The 22,512-nt window shown below is 42.5% G+C and overlaps 1 protein-coding gene across 2 annotated transcripts in view; it reads left to right on the forward strand.

Annotated features, from left to right (window-relative positions):
* Positions 1-22,512, forward strand: part of AGPS (alkylglycerone phosphate synthase) — a 161,874-nt gene that overhangs the window by 94,646 nt on the left and 44,716 nt on the right. For both annotated transcript variants that reach the window (XM_043524751.1, XM_037913198.2), the window contains exons 12-13: positions 29-80; positions 11,695-11,771. In XM_043524751.1, the coding sequence (XP_043380686.1) occupies positions 29-80; positions 11,695-11,771 (129 nt within the window). The remainder of the gene's footprint in view (positions 1-28; positions 81-11,694; positions 11,772-22,512) is intronic.

The following is a 22,512-nucleotide window of genomic DNA, read 5'->3' on the forward strand; positions in this document are numbered from 1 at the left end:
ACAAATTGATTTTTTTTTTCTTTTTTAGAGGTGTGCTCCTGCATCAATTCGCCTTGTGGACAATGCACAATTTCAGTTTGGTAAGTTCACAAATATTGTGTCCAAAAATAGTATTTATATTCTATTTTTAGAGTGCCTTGTTTGAAGTGACATATCCAGGCTTAAAATCCAGACTGCTTGTCTGTGTCTTATTTCTAGTTTGAATCGTTTTGCCTTTTTGGAAACTCTGTTTGGAGTAGGAAGAGTAGCATACTATTGCTATCAAATAATGGAGTTTATCCTTTGTCTTAAGCAGTAGAAGTTTATGCTTTGGTGCTAAAAGTCTAGGTTCAAATCTTTTTGATGGACTTCTTCTGGGAGTCCTTATAGAAATGCATCAGTGTGTGTTCTGAAAATAATTCCTACAAAATTTCATATAGCTACTGTAGCTAGTGGACAACTTTAGAGTACAGTGCTTGTAACAGTAACAGTTCATAAAGCTTATTGACTAATGAAATGAACAAGTTGCATATTCTATGCAGTATATCAACATGTGGTTTTATTTTATGGTGACTGATACCCTTTGGAAGTAAAGGGGCAATGTGTATGAAAGTGAGATTGATGATGATGTCTAGAGCTGGCTATAGTGCAGGGAAGCCGCATGCTCCATGAACTTCTGCCACTGCATCTCAGTCCTGATTGTGTAATGCACTCAGGGCAGGTCTACACTACAGGGTTAAGTTGACCTAAGTTATGCAACTCCTGCTACGTGAGTAACGTAGCTGGAGTCGACTTAGCTTAGGTTGACTTTTTGCGATGTCTACGAGTTTCTCCCGCCGACTTACCTTAAGCTTTTTGTTCCGGTGGAGTACTAGAGTTGACAGGAGAGCGATCTGCGGTTTCTTTAGCAGGTCTTCAATAGACCCGCTAAATCGACCCCAATGGTGGATCGATCACCTCAGCATTGATTCACAGTAAGTGTAGACGTGCCCTCAGTATTAAAGGGATACTTAATGGTATTTTGTGGGTGTCTGATAGGTAAAACATGCTATTGGGATTATATATTCAAATGATTTGGGGTCCAGTTCTTCCCTCTGGTATGCATTGTGTAATGGGAGTTGCGTGTGTGAATCTTAGGGTAAAACTTTGGCTTTATTTTAACACATTTTGATTTTAAAAAAATCTTCAAAACTGATGTGGACTCCCCTTTTGAATATATCATAGAATCATAAGACTCGAAGGGACCTCGAGAGGTCATCTAGTCCAGTCCCCTGCATTCATGGCAGGACTAAGTATTATCTAGAGTAGACCATCCCTGTCTGGTATTTGTCTAACCTGCTCTGAAAAATCTCCAATGTTGGAGATTCCACAGCCTCCCCAGGCAATTCATTCTGGTGCTTAACCACCCTGATAGTTTTTCCTAATGTCCAACCTAAACCTCCCTTGCTGCAATTTAAGCCCATTGCTTCTTGTCCTATCCTCGGAGGTTGAGGTTAACAACAATTCTCCCTCCTTCTTGTAACAACTGTGGCAAAATACCTTGTTCACCTCAGTAGGCTCAGTCCTTTTTAGCCTTGGAGACTCAGGTTTGGGGCAAGACGAATCCTTATAGGTGGCACAGGGTCCTGCTACTCCTCTCCTCAGTCAGTCCCTTGTGCTTGTTTTCCTTCCCTTCTGAGGAGCGAGTGCAGCTTCCCTACTGGGAAGGCTTGGTGTCTTGCTGCAAACAGCCTACTGGCAGCTTCCCTTCTCCTCTCACTCCCTCACTCTCTCCCTCCTTCCACCCAGGGGAGGATTTAAAAAGTTCCCACATAGTTGGAGTCAGCTGAACCTAATTGGTTCCCTAGCAACCCCTTTTCCAGCTGAACCTTATTGCCCAGTGGTTATCACTCCACAATGGATAGGGAGGGGCCTTTTAATCCCCTGGGACTAATTACTACCCCCCCCCCCCCTTTGTAGCTGTTAGTCCTGTGTTTACCACACAACCTTTTATGTACTTGAAAACTGTTATCGTGTCCCCTCTGTCTTCTCTTTTCCAGACTAAACAAACCCAATTTTTTCAATCTTCCATCATAGGTCATGTTTTCTACACCTCTAATCATTTTTGTTGCTCTTCTCTGGACTTTCTCCAATTTGTCTGCATCTTTCCTGAAATGTGGTGCCCAGAAGCTACATAAGCTAACAATGTTATTCTCCACAGGCAAGAAACGTTAAAGTGTTAGTATAGGATTGGTCCTGCTGCCCCATACTATTAATGTAAATTTAAATTTGGGGTGTAATTAAATGATAGGCAGCATTAGTTTAAGAATAAGGAAAAGATCATCATTACTGTTGCTTGGTCCACAAAGCTGTCAACAGCACTTTCCTAGTAAGTTATGCGCTAAGGAATATAGTCGTAATTCAGTGTATAGGGACATGTGCACATAACTACAGTCAGTTTTAATCGTATATAAATCTATGGGTGTCATAAATATAAAGGGAAGGATAAACACCTTTAAAATCCCTCATGGCCAGAGGAAAAACCCTTTCACCTGTAAAGGGTTAAGAAGCTAGGATAAACTTGATGGTACCTGACCAAAATGACCAATGAGGAGACTAGATACTTTCAAAGCTGGAGGGGGGAAAAACAAAGGTTCTCTCGGTCTGTGTGATGCTTTTGCTGGGAACAGAAAAGGAATGGAGTCTTAGAACTTAGTAAGTAATCTAGCTAGATATGCATTAAATTCTGTTTTGTTTAAATGGCTGATAAAATAAGTTGTGCTGAATGGAATGTGTATACCTGTTTTTGTGTCTTTTTGTAACTTAAGGTTTTGCCTAGAGGGATTCTCTATGTTTTGAATCTGATTACCCTGTAAGGTATTTACCATCCTGATTTTACAGAGGTGATTCTTTTACTTTTTCTTCAATTAAAATTCTTCTTTTAAGAACCTGATTGCTTTTTCATTGTTCTTAAGATCCAAGGGTTTGGGTCTATGCAAATTGGTGAGGATTTTTATCAAGCCTTCCCCAGGAAAGGGGTGTAGGGTTTGGGAGGATTTTGTGGGGAAAGACATTTCCAAGCGGGCTCTTTCCCTGTTATATATTTGTTAGACACTTGGTGGTTGCAGCAATAAAGTCCCAGGGCAAAAGGTAAAATAGTTTGTACCTTGGGGAAGTTTTAACCTAAGCTGGTAAAAATAAGCTTAGGGGGTTTTCATGCAGGTCCCTATATCTGCACCCTAGAGTTCAGAGTGGGGAAGGAACCTTGACATGGTGTCAGAGCGGTGGGATTAACTTGAAATCATTTTGAGATTTTTTTGAACCAGAAGCACAGATTTTTTTTAAAAGGAAATATTTTTTTTCCTTTGGGCTCTGGAAAGCAGGTTTTAAGCTGAAAGCAGTTAGAGGTTTTTTTGTCTCTGCTTGGGGGCCAGAGCAGAGACAAAAGGTAATTGTCTTTTGTGAGCTGGAGTTTTCTCTATCTAAAGGCAGGGTAGTTAACCTCCTGCAGGGAAATTCACAAGTCTTCACAGACTGGAAGTTGTTTTTTACCTAAGAGCAACTAGAGGGGTTTTCTGTCTATTTGCCTGGAGACAAAGGTGTTAGGTTTTTGGTTTTTTGTTTTTTTTTAAGGATTTTTCTGTAGGCTGACAATCACTATCAGAGAACATATATATCCGGTTACAGCACAACCTATTTTTGTTTTGAGAAGCCAAGTTTTTTTGTTTGTTTGTTTTAGTTCTAACTCTCGGGTGTAAAGTTAGTTAAAAACAGAGGCAAACATGACAGAGCCCAAGGCAGAAACAGCCAAAGAGGCTGCCCACAGGAGAGAACTGGAGGCAGCGAGAGAGACAGAAAAACACCAAGAGGCTGCTCACAGGAGAGCTATGGAGGCAAAGGAAAAAGAAATGGAGGAAAAGGAAAAAGAGAGGAAGCATGCTGAGGCGGAGAAGGAAAAAGAGAGGAAGCATGCACTGGAGATGGAGAAGGCAAAGGCTGAGCGGAATCTACTGGATAACCCTAACCATCCTTCCCCAACAATCCACAAATGGGAGCGACTGTGTCCACAGTATGATAAATCCAGTGATATTGCTGAATATTTTCTCACCTTTGAGAGACTGTGCACTCTCCATAAAATTCCTGAAGCTCACAAGATGACCACATTGGTTGCAAAATTAACTGGAAGAGCTCTGGACATATTCAATAAGATGCCTATTGATGAGGCTTCTGACTATAATCAGTTCAAGGATTTGGTTTTAAAGCAATTTCAAATTACATCTGAAACGTACACAGTAAAATTTCAAACCCTTAAGAGAGGCCCTGGACTAAGTAATGTGGCTCATCTAAACCAGATGAAGGATCTGTTAAATAAATGGGTCCAAGGAAGTGGTGTCACTAGTTTTGACGGAATGTGTGAATTGATAGCTCAGGAGCAATTCCTGAATATGTCCATGGAGAAAATAAAACAGTGTTTATGGGATAAGGAAATGGACTCAGCAGAAAGTCTTGCTGCTTATGCTGATCGATACGAGCAGTCCCAGACCGCCAGAGAGGCGGGGCAAGCCGGAACAAAACGGGTGGAGGGAGGAGAGAGGAACAACCCTGGTCGCAGTTGGAGCGGCTACCAGAAGGGACACCCTCAGACCACCCCCTACTACCGGGGGCAGCCCAAGGCCCCAACTACACACCAAGGAATGCTCCAGACACCTTATCGTCCTGCCACACTGTTCTCCAGCAACCCACCTCGCCGCAGTGACCCGTCAGCTGGACAATGTTTTAAATGTAACAAGTCGGGGCATGTGAATGCCAACTGCCCCAAGAACCCCAACAGATTACAGTTCATTGCACTGGAATCATACCAGAGGTCCTCAGGCCCAGATACCTCCCAGACACCCTCAGAGTGGAGGGAAACTGTGAGTGTGGGCGGGAAGAAGGTCACCGCGTGGAGGGACACCGGAGCACAGGTGTCGGCTATCCATGCTTCCTTAGTGGACCCCAGTTTAATCGACCCAGAGATGCAAGTGACAATTCAACCCTTCAAGTCCAACTCTTTCAATTTGCCTACAGCCAAGTTGCTTGTCCAGTACAAGGGCTGGTCAGGAACGTGGACTTTTGCAGTATATGATGATTGTCCCATCCCCATGCTGTTGGGGGAAGACTTGGCCAATCATGTGAAGCTAGCCAAGAGGCTGGGAATGGTCACCCTCAGCCCGGCTAAACAAGCCGTCCCGCCTAGCTCTGTTCCAGAAACTTCTACCAGGACCCGGTCAGAGGTGATGGATCCGGACCCCATGCCAACATCTACAACAGCAGTAGTGGATCCAGTCCCAGAGACCCAGACAGAGCCAGTCCCAGAACCGGAACCGGCAGCAGCCGATAACCCTACACAAGAGGCTCAGCCGGAGCCTGAACCCCAACATAGTGCACCAGCGGAGAGCGGTTCACAGTCAATGGAAACAGCCCCATCCCCTACATTGCTTCCAGAGGGACCAAGCCTAGGTCCACAATCCAATGAGGAACTGATGTCTCCAGCATCAAGGGAACAGTTCCAGACCAAACAGGAAGCAGATGAAAGCCTCCAGAGAGCTTGGACGGCGGCACGGAGCAACCCACCGCCTCTCAGCTCTTCTAATTGATCCAGGTTCGTTGTAGAAAGAGGACTTTTATACAAGGAAAGTCTTTCTGGTGGACACCAGGAAGACTGGCATCCTCAGAGACAGTTGGTAGTTCCCACTAAGTACCAGATAAAGCTCTTGAGCTTGGCCCACGATCATCCTAGTGGCCATGCTGGGGTGAACAGGACCAAAGACCGTTTGGGGAGGTCATTCCCCTGGGAGGGAATGGGCAAGGATGTTTCTACCTATGTCCGGTCTTGTGAGGTATGCCAAAGAGTGGGAAAACCCCAAGACCAGGTCAAAGCCCCTCTCCAGCCACTCCCCATCATTGAAGATCCATTTCAGCAAGTAGCTGTGGATATTCTGGGTCCTTTTCCGAAAAAGACACCCAGAGGAAAACAGTACATACTGACTTTCATGGATTTTGCCACCCGATGGCCAGAAGCAGTAGCTCGAAGCAACACCAGGGCTAAAAGTGTGTGCCAGGCACTAGCAGACATTTTTGCCAGGGTAGGTTGGCCCTCCGACATCCTCACAGATGCAGGAACTAATTTCCTGGCAGGAACTATGGAAAGCCTTTGGGAAGCTCATGGGGTGAATCACTTGGTTGGCACCCCTTACCATCATCAAACAAATGGCCTGGGGGAGAAATTTAATGGGACTTTGGGGGCCATGGTACCTAAATTTGTAAATGAGCACTCCAATGATTGGGACCTAGTGTTGCAGCAGTTGCTCTTTGCCTACAGAGCCATACCACATCCCAGTTTAGGGTTTTCACCATTTGAACTTGTATATGGCTGCGAGGTTAAGGGGCCATTACAGTTGGTGAAGCAGCAATGGGAGGGGTTTACACCTTCTCCAGGAACTAACATTCTGGACTTTGTAACCAACCTACAGAACACCCTCTGAATCTCTTTAGCCCTTGCTAAAGAAAACCTAAAGGATGCTCAAAAAGAGCAAAAAGCCTGGTATGATAAACATGCCAGAGAGCATTCCTTCAAAGTAGGGGACCAGGTCATGGTCTTAAAGGTGCTCCAGGCCCATAAAATGGAAGCATCGTGGGAAGGGCCATTCACAGTCCAGGAGCTCCTGGGAGCTGTTAATTATCTCATAGCATTCCCCACCTCCAACCAAAAGCCTAAGGTGTACCATATTAATTCTCTAAAGCCCTTTTATTCCAGAGAATTAAAGGTTTGTCAGTTTACAGCCCAGGAAGGAGAGGACGCTGAGTGGCCTGAAGGTGTCTACTATGAAGGGAAAAGTGCTGGTGGTGTGGAAGAGGTGAACCTCTCCATGACCCTTGGGCCTATGCAGCGACAGCAGATCAAGGAGCTGTGCACTAGCTATGCGCCGATGTTCTCAGCCACCCCAGGACTGACTGAACGGGCATACCACTCCATTGACACAGGTAATGCTCACCCAATTAAAGTCCAACCTTACTGGGTGTCTCCTCAAGCTAAAACTGCTATAGAACGGGAGATCCAGGATATGCTACAGATGGGGGTAATCCACCCCTCTGGCAGTGCATGGGCATCTCCAGTGGTTCTAGTTCCCAAACCAGATGGGGAGATAGGTTTTTGCATGGACTACCGTAAGCTAAATGCTGTATCTTGCCCAGACAACTATCCAATGCCACGCACAGATGAACTATTAGAGAAACTGGGACGGGCCCAGTTCATCTCTACCGTGGACTTAACCAAGGGTTTCTGGCAGGTACCGCTAGATGAATCCGCCAAGGAAAGGTCAGCCTTCACCACACATGTCGGGCTGTATGAATTTAATGTACTCCCTTTCGGGCTGCGGAATGAACCCGCCACCTTCCAAAGCCTTGTAGATGGTCTCCGAGCAGGATTTGGAGAATATGCAGTTGCCTACCTTGACGATGTGGCCATATTTTCAGATTCTTGGGCAGAACACCTGGAACATCTACAAAAAGTCTTCGAGCGCATAAGGGAAGCAGGACTAACTGTTAAGGCTAAGAAGTGTCAAATAGGCCTAAACAGAGTGACTTACCTTGGACACCAGGTGGGTCAAGGAACTATCAACCCCCTACAGGCCAAAGTGGATGCTATCCAAAAGTGGCCTGTCCCAAAGTCAAAGAAACAGGTCCAATCCTCCTTAGGCTTGGCCGGTTATTACAGGCAATTTGTACCGCAATACAGCCAAATCGCCGCCCCACTGACAGACCTAACCAAAAAGAAACAGCCAAATGCCGTTCAGTGGACCAAAGAGTGTCAGAAGGCCTTTAACCAGCTGAAAGCGACACTCATGTCTGACCCTGTGCTAAGGGCCCCGGACTTTGACAAACCGTTCCTAGTAACCACAGATGCGTCCGAGTGTGGTGTGGGAGCAGTTTTAATACAGGAAGGACTGGATCAAGAATTCCACCCTGTAGTGTTTCTCAGCAAGAAGCTGTCTGAGAGAGAAAGCAACTGGTCAGTCGGTGAAAAAGAATGTTACGCCATTGTCTATGCTCTGGAAAAGCTATGCCCATATGTTTGGGGACGGTGTTCCCACCTGCAAACCGGCCATGCTGCACTACAGTGGCTTCATACCGCCACGGGAAATAACAAAAAATTTATTCGGTGGAGTTTAGCTCTCCAAGATTTTGATTTCGACATCCAACACATCTTGGGAGCCTCTAACAAAGTGGCTGATGCACTCTCCCGTGAAAGTTTCCCAGAATCAACTGGTTAAAATCGTCCTTGAGATGTAGAAAATATTGTTAGTCTTTATATACTTGGTAGTATATTTAGAGGTGCATTTACTCTGTTTTCTCCTAGAGCTCCAGGAAGAAATCACAGCCAGCGTTTCACCCCATCTGTGATTTGGGGGGCGTGTCATAAATATAAAGGGAAGGGTAAACACCTTTAAAATCCCTCCTGGCCAGAAGAAAAACCCTTTCACCTGTAAAGGGTTAAGAAGCTAAGATAAACTTGCTGGCACCTGACCAAAATGACCAATGAGGAGACAAGATACTTTCAAAGCTGGAGGTGGGAAAAGCAAAGGTTCTCTCGGTCTGTGTGGTGCTTTTGCCGGGAACAGAAAAGGAATGGAGTCTTAGAACTTAGTAAGTAATCTAGCTAGATATGCGTTTGATTCTGTTTTGTTTAAACGGCTGATAAAATAAGTTGTGCTGAATGGAATGTATATTCCTGTTTTTGTCTCTTTTCGTAACTTAAGGTTTTGCCTAAAGGGATTCTCTGTTTTGAATCTGATTACTCTGTAAGGTATTTACCATCCTGATTTTACAGAGGTGATTTTTTTACTTTTTCTTCAATTAAAATTCTTCTTTTAAGAACCTGATTGCTTTTTCATTGTTCTTAAGATCCAAGGGTTTGGGTCTGTGTTCACCTATGCAAATTGGTGAGGATTTTTATCAAGCCTTCCCCAGGAAAGGGGGTGTAGGGCTTGGGGGGATTTTGTGGGGAAAGACATTTCCAAGTGGGCTCTTTCCCTGTTATTTTTGTTAGACACTTGGTGGTTGCAGCAATAAAGTCCCAGGGCAAAAGGTAAAATAGTTTGTACCTTGGGGAAGTTTTAACTTAAGCTGGTAAAAATAAGCTTAGGGGGTTTTTCATGCAGGTCCCCACATCTGTACCCTAGAGTTCAGAGTGGGGAAGGAACCTTGACAATGGGCATTGGTATGCAAATCTACTCTAGAAAGCTATTTCCAGTTAAAGTAAAAGCATATGCATTCCTTGTGGAGTTGTGTATGCATTGTGTAGTGAGGAAATGAAAATGAGTGAATGCATTGTGACTTGCGTACTAGACTTCAGTTTTTAATAGTCTTCAGTTACTGTCTTTTTTTGTAGCTAACCCATATTTTTACCTTTTCAAAATGGAAGTTCTGTAATGAATTCTGACTGAGGCTATACCTGAACACAATACAGAAAATTAAACAGTTACAGAATAAACCAGCCCCCTTGCGTACTAGGGTATCTTGCAGAGAGCACATTACATTTGATACTATTTGTTTATGGATGTGAATCAATGCAATGTGATTGACATATGAAGACTTAGTTTAGATGCTGACTACCTGAGATTTTTCATTGAAGTGATAGCATGACAGTTAGCTTGAGACCTATCATGAAGGTATCAGTCTCTTGATTTAAATAGGAGGATGCTGATGGCAACATGCTTTCAGTGAGGGACTTAAGTCCTGGAAGTCACTTATCCTTGAGTCCAACAAACTCAGGGTGTGTGGAACTTTAGGGTATGTAGCAAGGTCTGCCGGTCCCTCCCAGGTTTTTGAGGAAGAGTGCTTTGAGGGGTAAATGAAGTGGGGGAGTAGTAATGACTAGTCCAGGGGTGGGCAAACTTTTTGGCTCCAGGGCCACATCGGGGTTGCGAAGAATCACCTCCCCAAACAGCCTGGCTTCCGCCCCCTCCCACTTCCCGCCCCCTCCCAGGACCTCACCCCATCCAACTGCTCCCTGTCCACCCCCGGGACCCTCTGCCTCTTATTCAACCTTCCCACCCTGTTACCATGCTGCTAAGAGCAGCAGGAGCTCGCAGCCCCACCAGAGTCAGTCACGCCACCCACGCTGCCCGGCAGGAGTGGCTGGCCAGAGTGCTGGCGGTGCAGCAGCATTGCTGCGGGGGATGGGGGACAGTGGGGAAGGGGCCGGGGGTAGTCTCCCCGACCAGGAGCTCAGGGGCCAGGCAGGAAGGTCCCGTGGGCAGAATGTGGCCCACGGGCCATAGTTTGCCCACCTATGGACTAGTCCCAATAACAGGAATGGGGGGGAGGGGAAATACATAGTTCTTAAGGACTTAGATCTTTGATATCTTCTGTATTCTGTTACAGTGAATGTGTACCTGTAGCAAAGGACAGATGCATTTTTAAAATTTGAAATTGCAAGTTTAGATTTAAAATTTACTAACATAGTTGAAATGATTTTGAAAACTGGTCCTCCACTCAGGCTTAGACCTGAGTTTAGGGTTGTTTCACTTATTCTAATTAACTTAAAGTACTTTAAACAGCTCTCTCCATTGTTTTAAGTGTTTGTGAAATAGTTAATGGCTGCCGGAAAAACATAAACCCTGAACCTATTTCTTAAGCATGCAAAACATCTTCCAGTTTCTTTTAAAGGTTGTGGTTGAGTAAATTATTGTCCTTTATTGCCTTAACTGATGCAGCCTTTTTGTGTTTGTCAGTTTTCCATGCACATTTGTCATTCATCAAATGTATATAGAGGTGTACTTTTTGCAACTTGTTCTTATCTTAGTATGCGAAGGAGAGTTGTTCTTTATAGTGAAGAGGAAAAAAGGCTAATGAATTACTGAAGTTCATGCTTTATTCAGGAGAAAATACTTTGAAGTATTTTACAAGGAAGTATTTGGAAATACCATGTAATAGTGCATAACTTTTTTATGAATTGGGCTCACAGCATGTAAGCCAGATGTAAGGCTATTAAAATGAAGCAGTTGTGGGAGTTCAGACATTGCTAGTAACTGAAAACAATGGAAAACACAGTAAAAGGCTTTCATCTCAATTCAACCCAGTCCTGAGGCATAGATGTTAATTTAACAGACTCCAAAATGCCATTTATGTATTCTGGTAATTTTAATTCTGTGTATGTGATTAAGGAAGCAATTACTAGTTTTATGTAGAGAAATCTGCACAAGTGATATAACCAAGAAGGGGAAAAACTCTATACACTTTACTTCATTTTTGGATATCTGTTTCAATGGTTTGGCATAACTTAAAAAAGAAATAAAACCAGCAACGACTAATTTCTGTTCCACTAAAAAATGGAATGTGGTTTAAACTTTCTATGTGCCATATACTTGTGATGACCTGAACAAAGATTAATCAGAATTACATGTCTGAATGAAGATATGGTAATGGGATACATTTAACACGCTATTCGCCACATATTCCTTTTGAATAACAATTAATGAGAAACATTTCCCTAAAATCTCATAAAGGAGATTTCTTCATTATTAAATTTTAGGTTACAAAAACTAAAATGTTCAAAGTCCTTTCTCAGAGCTTTACCTATAAATTCCCTTATCAGAGTTCATTACATGATGAAATAAGATCAGAATTCTGAAAATCTTGCTGCTATTATTGACTTGTTAACTTACTGTTTCCTCTTTTTCCCATCCCCCAAAGGGCATGCTCTTAAACCACAGGTTGCTTCAATTTTTACATCATTTTTGGATGGGCTGAAAAAATTCTACATCACAAAGGTATTTAATATTTAATTTAATGCTATTTAGCAGTTTAAGGATTCAGAAAGTTTCTAGTACATTGTCTCATGAATTGAGGTGCTCTCGAAATGTAACAAGTGTAACAGTGCAGAAATTTCACATAATGGTTCAAGGATCTCAAGGAAAGGGTGTGGGGATAGCTTGTTTTGCTATCAGGATTCCCATTCTGAATGCTACACTGCAGCAAATTAAATTGACTTTTTCTGTGCAATAATATTCATTTTAAAGTATAAAAACTAAATACTTGCACTACTTTATGTTCAGTTTTGCACAAACATTAACTAGTCCTCATAACTCCCATATGAAATAGGTATTGTCTTTCTACTACTCACAGTGTAATGTGGGATAAGATGCATAGATTCATGGTTTCCAAGGCCAGAAGGGACCATTGTGATCATCTAGTCTTACCTACTTTATCACATGGTCCATAGAACTTCCCCCAAAATAATTCCCAGAGCATATCTTTTAGAAAAACATCCAGGCTTGATTTAGAAATGGTCAGTGATGGGGAATCCACCATGACCCTTTTATAAGTTGTCACAATGGTTAATCATAGAAATGTAGGACTAGAAGGAACCTCTATAGGCCATCTAGTCCAGTCCCCTGCACTGAGGCAGAACTAAGTATGACAGGTCTTTTGTCTACCGTATTCTTTAAAACTTCCAGTGACGGAGATTCCACAGCCTCCCTAGGCAATTTTCCAGTGCTTAACTACTCTTACAGTTAGGAAGTTTTTCCTAATGCCTAACCTAAATATCCCTTGGTGCAATTTAAGCCCTTTAATTCTTATCCTGTCCTCAGTAGTTTAGATCAATTTATCATGCCCCCCCTTTTTATACCAATCTTTCAGGAACTTGAAGATTATCATCATGTCCCCACTCAATCTTCTTTTCTCTTTTGGAATAAACAGGCAATTTTTTTCAATCTTTCCTTGTAGGTCGTGTTTTCTCTAGACCATAATAATTTTTGTTGCTCTCCTCTGGACTTTCTCCAGTTTGTCCACATTGTTCTTGAAGTGTGATGTCCAGAACTAGACACAATAATCCAGTTGGTGTCAAGTATCAGGGGTAGCCGTGTTAGTCTGTATCCACAAAAACAACAAGGAGTCTGATGGCACCTTAAAGACTAACAGATTTATTTGGGCATAAGCTTTCATGGGTAAAACACCAATTCTTCAAATGCAGCTGAGATGCAGACTCTAGTTGAGGCCTTATCAATGCTGAGTAGTGCTTCTCATGTCTTGCTCACAACACTTAGCTAATACATCCCAGAATGATGTTTGCTTTATTTGCAACAGTATTACATTGTTGACTCGAATTTAGTTTGTGATCTACTATAAAACCCCTATCCTTTTCTGTGCTACTCCTTCGTTGGCAGTCATTTCCCATTTTCTATTTTGCAATTGATTATTCCTTCTTAAGTGTAGTACTTTACATTTTGTTCTTATTGAATTTCATCCTATTTATTTCAGACCGTGTCTCCAATTTGTCAAGATCATTTTGAATTCTAATCCTGGTCTCCAAAGTACTTGCAGCCCCTCCCAGCTTTGTATTGTCCACAAACTTTAAGTGTATTTTCTATACCATTATCCAAATCATTTATGAAGATAGTGAATAGAACCGGACCTAGGACACAACCCTGTGGCACCCTACATGGTTTGCCCTTCTAGCTTGATTTTGAACCATTGATAACTACTGAGTATACTTTTCCAACCAGTTGTGCACCCACCTTATAATAGGTTCATGTAGGCTATATTTCTTCTTTGAATGCTATTATGTGTCCATTTTACGTTAAGTGTGCACAAACTGCTTGCAGTCACCAGAAATTTTTCTCCCAGTAGCATCCATTGGGTTGGCCCCAGCACCACCACCCCGGTGCCACACGCTGGCACAAGGGGTCCAGCAAAACCCCCACCCTCTGTTCCTTCTTACTACCTGTGACGGTCGCTGGAACTGCTCCTCTTGCTGTGGCAAACTCTTCTTAGTGGTCTTGGTTTACTTTCTTTCACCCCCGTTCTTTATTTCTCATTTGGACTGTTGTCAATTTGATGTACATTTGTTAGCTGGCATGTTTCACTGTGTTATCAGCCTTCATCCACTCCTGGTGCCGGGGAATGCCTCGGTCTCTGGGTTTCAAGCGTAACCTGCACTCCAGTTGTCTGACATGCTGGGAGAGACTCATATCTGGGATCTCTGCCAGATCTGCCGGGACTTGAAGTCCCATACTAAGAAAGACCAGGAGGCCAGGTTGAAATCTTTCCTGATGGAGTCAGTGCTTGACCCGTGTCAGAGCCAAACTAGTCGGACTCCGCACTGAGTACCTTCGCGTTGGTGCGGGGTGCTCCTCCTGCTCGGAGAGTCTCTCAGACCTGTTCCCCTTCACCTGTGTCAAGGAAAAAACCATAAGAAGCTGCTGGATGAGAGGGGGCGTTCCCCAACTCTAAAGAAAACCAAGCACTGGGAGCACAGCAGAGTGCGACCTGAGTCTGGCCACTCTTCTGCCCTCGCTCCGACGGCAATACCATCGGACTCCATCCAGTGTGCAGGCTCTGAGTCCGGTCCCAGACAACCTTCAGGACCGGAGGGACAGTGTGGCACCAGCAGGATCACGGTAGCGTCTACCCGAGAGGCATTTGTTGCTGCCATTGACTTGCTGGCGCTTTTGGTACCGCAGCTGCCGGGAATACAAGAGTTGGTCGTGTCTGTGCTGGTGAGCAGAAAGGGAACATGTTCCAAATTCCCATGCGGTATCGAGGCCCCTTGAAGGGGTTTAGACACAGGCAACTGCCCCCATCTGCCTCAGTTCCTGGTTGGCCCAGACAGATATTTGGAGGTAGCCAAACAGAAATTTTTGATGGGATGCCCAAAAGCATTATAGCAATTCCCGTGCCACTGGTTCCTGTCCCTCCTTTGTCTTCGGACCGCCTATCTCACTTCAGCTCGGCCTGGTCTCTTATCACCACCAGACCACTGGTTGCTGAAGGCTGTGAAAAGGGGTTATACGCTCCAGTTAATTTCCACATCTCCCTTCCCCATCCTTCTTCAGAAACTCTTCTCTCAAGCAACTTCTCGCCCAGCAGGTGCAAGCTCCCTTCCTAACCGTGGAGCAGGTTCCTTGGGATTTAAGAGGGAAGGGGGTTTACTACTGATATTTCCTAATTCCAAAGGCCAATAGGGGTCTCTGACTCATTTTAGACCTGTGCCTTCTCAACGGCTATCTCAAAAACCTGAAGTTGCTCCCATTGGCCGGGAATGGCGAACTGCGGCCACTGGGAGCTGCGGGGGGCTGTGCCTGCAGATGGTCAATGTAAACAAAATGTCTCGCAGCCCACCAGTGGATAACCCTGATGGGCCGTGTGCCAAAGGTTGCCAATCCCTGCTCTAGGTGCTTCCAAATTGTTTGTTTGCTTCATTATCTTTCCAGGTACCAAAATTAAGCTGACTAGACTATAGTTCCTTGGTTGTCCTTATTCCCATTTTATAGATAGGTACTGTATTTGCCCTTTTCCAGTCCATGGGGACCGTTCTTGTTCTCCACAAGTTTGCAAAGATAATGGCTCTGAGATCTCTTCTGCCGGTTCTTTAAGTGTTCTACGATTTATTTCATTAGGCCCTGCTGACTTGAAGACATCTAGATTGTCTAAGTAATTAACTTATTCTTTTCCTATATTAGCCTCAGCTTCTATCCCATTACATTGATGTTCACTAAGTTGGTTGTCCAGTCACTGCTAACTTTTTTGGTGAAAACTGAAACAAAAAAGGCATTTAGCACTTCAGCCATTGCTGGGTGTTTTGTTATTGTTTTCCCCTCAGTGAGTAATTACTCTCATTGTTAAAAATGTATGCTTTATTTCCTGTCTGAATTAGTCTAGCTTCAACTTTCAGGCCTTTGATCATGCTGTACCTTTTCCTGATAGATTGAAGAGCTTGTTATTAAATATTTGTTCTCTGTGGATAATTGTAGGTTGTAATCAAGTCACCCTTTAATCTTCCCTTTGTTAACCTCAATAGATAGACTCCAGGAGCTCAATCATTATAGGGCATATTTTCTAATCCTTTAGCCATTCTCATGGCTTTGGTCTGAACCCCCTCCAATTAATCAACATCCTTCTTGAACTGTGGACACCAGTACTGGACACAGTGTTCCAGCAACAGTCACGCCAGTGCCAAATACAGAGGTAAAATAACCTCTGTATTTCTACTCAAGATTCCCCTGTTCATGCATCCAAGAGTCACATGAGTCCTTTTGACCACATTGTCACCTTGGGAACTCATGTTCAGCAGATTATTCTGGGAAGCAGTGACTGAAACAGATGTGGGAGCTGTGATGGATAGAGTCCCTCATTCTGTAAGTGTGACATACGTTCTTTGTTCCTAGAGGTATATGTTTATATTTAGCCGTATTAAAACACATATTGTTTGCTTGCACCCAGCTTACAAAGTGATCGAGATTGCTCTGTATCAATGACCTGTCCTCTTCACTTACCAATTTCTCAATTTTTTGTGTCATTTGCAAACTTATCAGTGATTTTGTTTTCTTCCAAGTCATGAATAAAAATGTTAATGTAGGACCAAAAACCGAACTATGTGGGACCTCACTAGAAACGCTCTTGTTCGACGATGATTCCCTGTTTACAATTATCTTTTGAGACCTATCAGTCATCTTTTAATCCATTTTATATGTGCCATGTTAATTTTATATCTTTCTAGTTTTTTCATCAAAATGACAGGTTTCAGAGTATCAAGTCATATGTTTTATGGAAGTCTATTACATCAACATTGTTACCTTTTATCAGCCAAACTTGTAATCTCAAAAAAAAAAAAAAAAAAAAAAAAAAAAAAGATACCAAGCTAGACAGGATCTGTTTTCCATAAACCCGTGTGATTGGCATTAATTCTATTACCCCCTTTTATTCTTGATTAATTGAGTCATGTATCAGCTGCTCCATTATCTTACCTGGAATCTGTCAGAGCGAGAGGCCTATAATTAGCCAGGTCATCCCGTTTACCATTTTTAATACTGGCACAATATAAGCTTTTTTTCAGTCTTCTGGGACTTACCCAGTGTTGCAAGACTTAATGAAAATCAACATTAACAGTCCAGCAAGATCCTTTTCCAGCTCTTTTAAAACTCTTGGATGCAAGTTATCCAGACATACTAATTTTAAAATGCCTAACTTTTAGTAATTCCAGAGATACCAGTGGAATGGAAAGAATGTTATCATATAAGACTACATCTGTTTTTTCCCAAAAACAGAACAGAAATGTTTATTGAACACTTATGCTTCTGCATTATTGAGAATTCTACCATTTCCATCCACTAATGGACCAATACCGTTAAGATTATATTTGCTTTTAATATACTTAAGGCAAATTGGTTGAAACTGTAGTAAAAAACAGAATTATCAGACACCTAGATGAACACAATATGTTGGGGAAGAGTCAACATGGTTTTGTAAAGGGAAATCATGCCTCACCATGTTATGTGAGAGTCTGAACAAGCGTGTGGACAAGGATGACTTAGTCAATGTAATTGATTTTCTGAAAGTCTTTGACAAGGTCTCTCACCAAAGGCCCTTAAAAAAAGTCAGGAGTCTGAAGTAGGGCTCTACCATATTCATGACCGTGAAAAACGCATCATGGACCTTGAAATCTGATCTCCCACCGTGAAATCTGGTCTTTTGTGTGCTTTTATCCTATACTATACAGATTTTACAGGGGAGACTAGTGTTTCTCAAAATGGGGATCTTGACCCAAAAGGGAGTTGCGGGGGGGGGGGGGGTCACAAGGTTATTTTAGGGGGGTTATGGTATTGGCACCTTTACTTCTGCTTTGACTTCAGAGCTGGGTAGCCGGAGAGTGGCGGCTGTTGGCTGAGCGCCCAGCTCTGAAGGCAGCACTCCTCCAGCAGCAGCGCAGAAGTAAGGGTAGCAATCCCATACCATGCCCTCCTTACTTCTGCACTGTGCTGGTGGCAGCTCTGCCTTCAGAGCTGGGCTCTTGGCCAGCAGCCGCTGCTCTCCAGCTGCCCAGCTCTGAATGCAGTGCCACCACGAGCAGCAGCGCACAAGGGTAGCAGTACTGCAACACCCCCCCCCCCCACACAACAACCTTGCAAATCCTCCACAACTTCTTTTTGAGTCAGGACGCCTACAATTACCATACCATGAAATTTCAGATTTAAATAGCTGAAATAATGTAATTTTATTATTTTTAAATCCTATGACCGTGAAATTGACCAAAATGGACCGTGAATTTGGTAGGGCCCTAGTCATAAGTATGAATGTCCTCTCATGGATCAGTAACTGGTTAAAAGATGAGAAACAAAGGGTAGGAATAAATGGTCAGTTTTCAGAATGGAGAGAGGTAAATAGCAGGATCCTGCTAGGGTCTGTACTGGGACCTGTTCTCCAACATATTCATAAATGATCTGGAAAAAAGAGTGAACACTGAAATGGCAAAATTGGCAGACAATATAAAATTACTTAGGATAGTTAAGACCAAAGCTGACTGCAAAGAGTTAAAAAGAGAACTTACAAAACAGAGGGATTTGGCAACAAAATGGCAGATGAAATTCTATAGCGATAAATGCAACATCATGCGCATTGGAAAACATAATCCCAACTATACATACAAACTGATGGGATCTAAACTGGCTGTTACCACTTGAGAAGGATCTTGGGTAGTTCTCTGAAAACATCTGCTCAATGTGCAGCAGTGAAAAAAGCTAACAATGTTAGGAACCATTAGGAAAGGGATAGATACTGACAGAAAATATCATAAAGCCACTATATAAATCTGTGATATGCCCACACCTTGAATACTTCATGCAGTTCAGTTGCCCCAACTCAAAAAAAATATACATTCAAATTGGAAAAGGTACAGAGAAGGGCAACAAAAATGATTAAGGGTGCAGAACAGTTCCATATAAGGAGAGATTAAAAAGACGGACTGTTCAGTTAATAAAAGAGACAGATACGATAGACATCTATAAAATCATGAATGGTGTGGAGAGAGTCAATAATGAAATGCCATTTACCCATTCCCATAATACAAGAACAAAGGTCACAAAATGAAGTTAACAGGCAGCAGATTTAAAACAAAAATAAGTATTACTTCATTCTCCCAGTCAACCTTTGGAACTCTTTGCCAGGGAAGGTTGAGAAGGCCAAAAATATAACTGGATTCAAAAAAGGATTAGATAAATTCGTGGAGGATAGTTCCATCAATGGCTATTAGCTAGGATGGTCAGGGATGCAACCCCATGCTTTGGGTGTCTCTAAACCTCTGACTGCCAGAAGCTGCGGTTGGATGATGGGGGGATGGATCACTCAATAATTGCCCTGTTTTGTTCATTCCCTCTGAAGCATCTGGCATTGGCCACTGTCAGAAGACAGGATACTGGGCTAGATGGATCATTAGTCTGTCCCAGTATGGCTGTTTATGTTCTGAAAATGCCTTCTTATTGTGTCTCTCCCCCCTCCCCCCTCGGCACTTTTTAACAATGTTTTGCTCTTATCAGCAGTCTGAATTTCTTGGCTTAGAAATCCCAAATTTGGTCCACTATGACCCCCCAGATCCCTTTCCGCAGCACTCCTTCCAAGGCAGTCATATCCCATTTTGTACATGTGCAACTGATTGTTCCTTCCAAAGTGGAGTACTTTGCATTTGTCCTTATTGAATTTCACCCTATTTACTTCAGACCATTTCTCCAGTTTGTCCAGATCATTTAGAATTATAATCCTATCCTCCAAAACACTTGCAACCCCTCCCAGGTTGCTATCGTCTGCAAACTTTGTAAGTGTACTCTGTATGCCATTATCTAAATCATTGATGAAGATATTGAAAAGAACCGGACCCAGAACTGATCCTTGCGGGACCCCATTCGTTTTGCCCTTCCAGCATGACTGTGAACCACTAATAACTACTCTCTGGGAATGGTTTTCCAACCAGTTATGCACCCACCTTATAGGAGCTCCATCTAGGTTGCATTTCCCTAGTTTATGAGAAGGTTGTGCGAGACAGTATCAAAAGCTTTACTAAAGTCAAGATATACCACGTCTACCGCTTCCCCCTCTTTCCACAAGGCCTGTTACTCTGTCAAAGAAAGCTATCAGGTTGGTTTGACATGATTTGTTCTTGACAAATCCATGCTGACTTACTTACCACCTTTTTATCTTCTAGATTTTGCAAATTGATTGCATAATTATTTTCTCCATTATCTTTCCAGGTATAAAAGTTAAGCTGGCTGGTCTATAATTCCCTGGATTGTCCTTATTTCCCTTTTTGTAGATTGGCACTATATTTGCCCTTTTCCAGTCTTCTGGAATCTCTCCCATCTCCTGTGACTTTTCAAACATAATTGTTAATGGCTCAGATATCTCCTCAATCAGCTCCTTGAGTATTCTAGGGTACATTTAATCAGGCCCTGGTGACTTGAATACATCTAACTTTTCTAAGTAATTTTTAACTTGTTTCCCTATTTTAGCCTCTGATCCTACCTCATTTTCACTGGCGTTCACTATGTTAGACATCCAATCACCGCTAACCTTCTTGGTGAAAACCGAAACAAAGAAGTAATTAAGCACCTCTGCCATTTCCACATTTTTTGTTATTGTTTACCTCCCCCACCCCCAAGCAGCCATGAGTAACAGGCCTACCCTTTCCTTGGTCTTCCTCTTCCTTCTAATGTATTTGTAGAATGTTTTCTTGTTACTCTTTTATGTCTCTTGATCTCATTTTGTGCCTTGGCTTTTCTAATTTTGTCCCTACATACTTGTGTTGTTTATGTTCATCCTTTGTAATTTGACCTAGTTTCCACTTTTTGTGGGATGTTTGTTTGTTTGTTTCAGATCATTGACGATCTCCTGGGTAAGCCAAGGTGGTCTCTTGCCGTACTTCCTATCTTTCCTCCGCAGTGGGATAGTTTGCTCTTGTGCCGTTAATAATGTCTCTTTGAAAAATTGCCAACTGTCTTCAATTCTTTTGCCCCTTAGACTTCCTTCCCATGTGATCTTACCTACCAGCTCCCTGAGTTTGCTAAAGTCTGCCTTCTTGAAATCCATTGTCTTTATTTTGCTATTCTCTCTCCTATTGTTCCTTAAAACCATGAACTCTACCATTTCATGATCACTTTCACCCAAAAAGTGGGTGTCTTCCACTTTCAAAATCTCAACCAGTTCCTCCCTATTTGTTAAAATCAAATCTAGAACAGCCTGTCCCCAGTAGCTTTCTCCACCTTTTGAAATAAAAAATTGTCTCCAATATATTCTAAGAATTTGTTGGATTTGTTGTGCTTTGCTGTGTTATTTTCTCAACAGATGTCTAGGTAGTTGAAGTCCCCCATTACTACCAAGTCTTGTGCTTTGGATGATTTTGTTAGTTGCTTTAAAAAAGCCTCATCCACCTCTTCCTCCTGGTTAGGTGGTCTGTAGTAGACCCCCTACCATGACATCACCTTTGTTTTTTACCCTTTTATCCTTACCCAGAGACCTTCAACAAGGCTGTCTCCTATTTCCATCTGAACCTCAGTCCAAGTGTATACATTTTTATATGTATGACACCACCGCCTCCTTTTTTCCCTCTTGTCCTTTGTGAGCAAGCTATACCCTTCTATAGCAATATTCCAGTCATGCATATTATCCCACCAAGTCTCTGTGATGCCAAGTATGTCATAGTTGTGTTTTGTTTACTACCATTTCGAGTTCTTCTTGCTTATTCCCCATACTTCTTGCATTAGTATACATCTATCACAAATGTCTGTCTTAGTTTCCCATCTATGTAACTGGAATAATAACTTGCATCATAGCTATGTTGTGAAAATAAATTCATGTTTGTGACACATTCAGATGCTACAGTGAGCACCATAGAAAAGTCCATAAGGAAATTAGTAATCTTGTATCCAAATAAGGGTTTGATCAGTGTGAAGTATATAAGGCCTAGGGCCACACATTGAACGATCAGCATAAAACAAAATATTGAATAGCTGCTTATTCAGTGAAATTGTTTATTCCATGCAGTAAACGAGGCAGTGTGCTGTGGGAAAAAATAGTAATGATCACGTAATTAGTGTATCCTAATGCAAGCACTTGAGAGCTTAATTAAGACTTCACAGGTAACTTTAGTTCTGGCATTTGCAAACTTTTGGATGCCTTTCTTTACCGCCTAGGTAACATATTAATGTATGTTTGTATGTAATAATGTGTATTTTTATGTATCTCTTATATGCATACCTAAGCTAGTGTCCATTATTAATTTGATTGTTTTTATCAGTTCTGCCCTGACAGTAAAGTTATTCTCTTTTCATGTACCTCTTTTTGTTCCCCTTTTATTTCTATTCGTGTGCTTAGCTCTCTCCCCTTATACAACACACTTCTTAGTCGATACCCATTTCTTTGACCCTTTCCACTTGGACAATAGGAAGGGCCTTCTGCAACCTCCTCCTACTTTATATTCTTCCCCACTCCTTTCCTAAAATTCTCTACTTGGTGAAAGCTTTCTGGAGCCAATGAATACTCTTTCAGTGACTATTAAAGAGCAATAGACAAGCCTGTCCCTCTCTTGGAATATCTTCATTGATCTTTGACGCTGCGCCTACCAAAGCTCCAAACTCCCATTCTTGGAACAAGAGACTAAATGCACTTCCAGACCAAGATAATATCAAACCACTTGATGAAGTTTCTTCCCCTTCCACTCTTGCACTTGTGGTATACTCCTCCCCT

This window comes from Chelonia mydas, chromosome 11 (assembly GCF_015237465.2).
Source record: "Chelonia mydas isolate rCheMyd1 chromosome 11, rCheMyd1.pri.v2, whole genome shotgun sequence".
Classification (NCBI taxonomy): Eukaryota; Metazoa; Chordata; order Testudines; family Cheloniidae; genus Chelonia; species Chelonia mydas.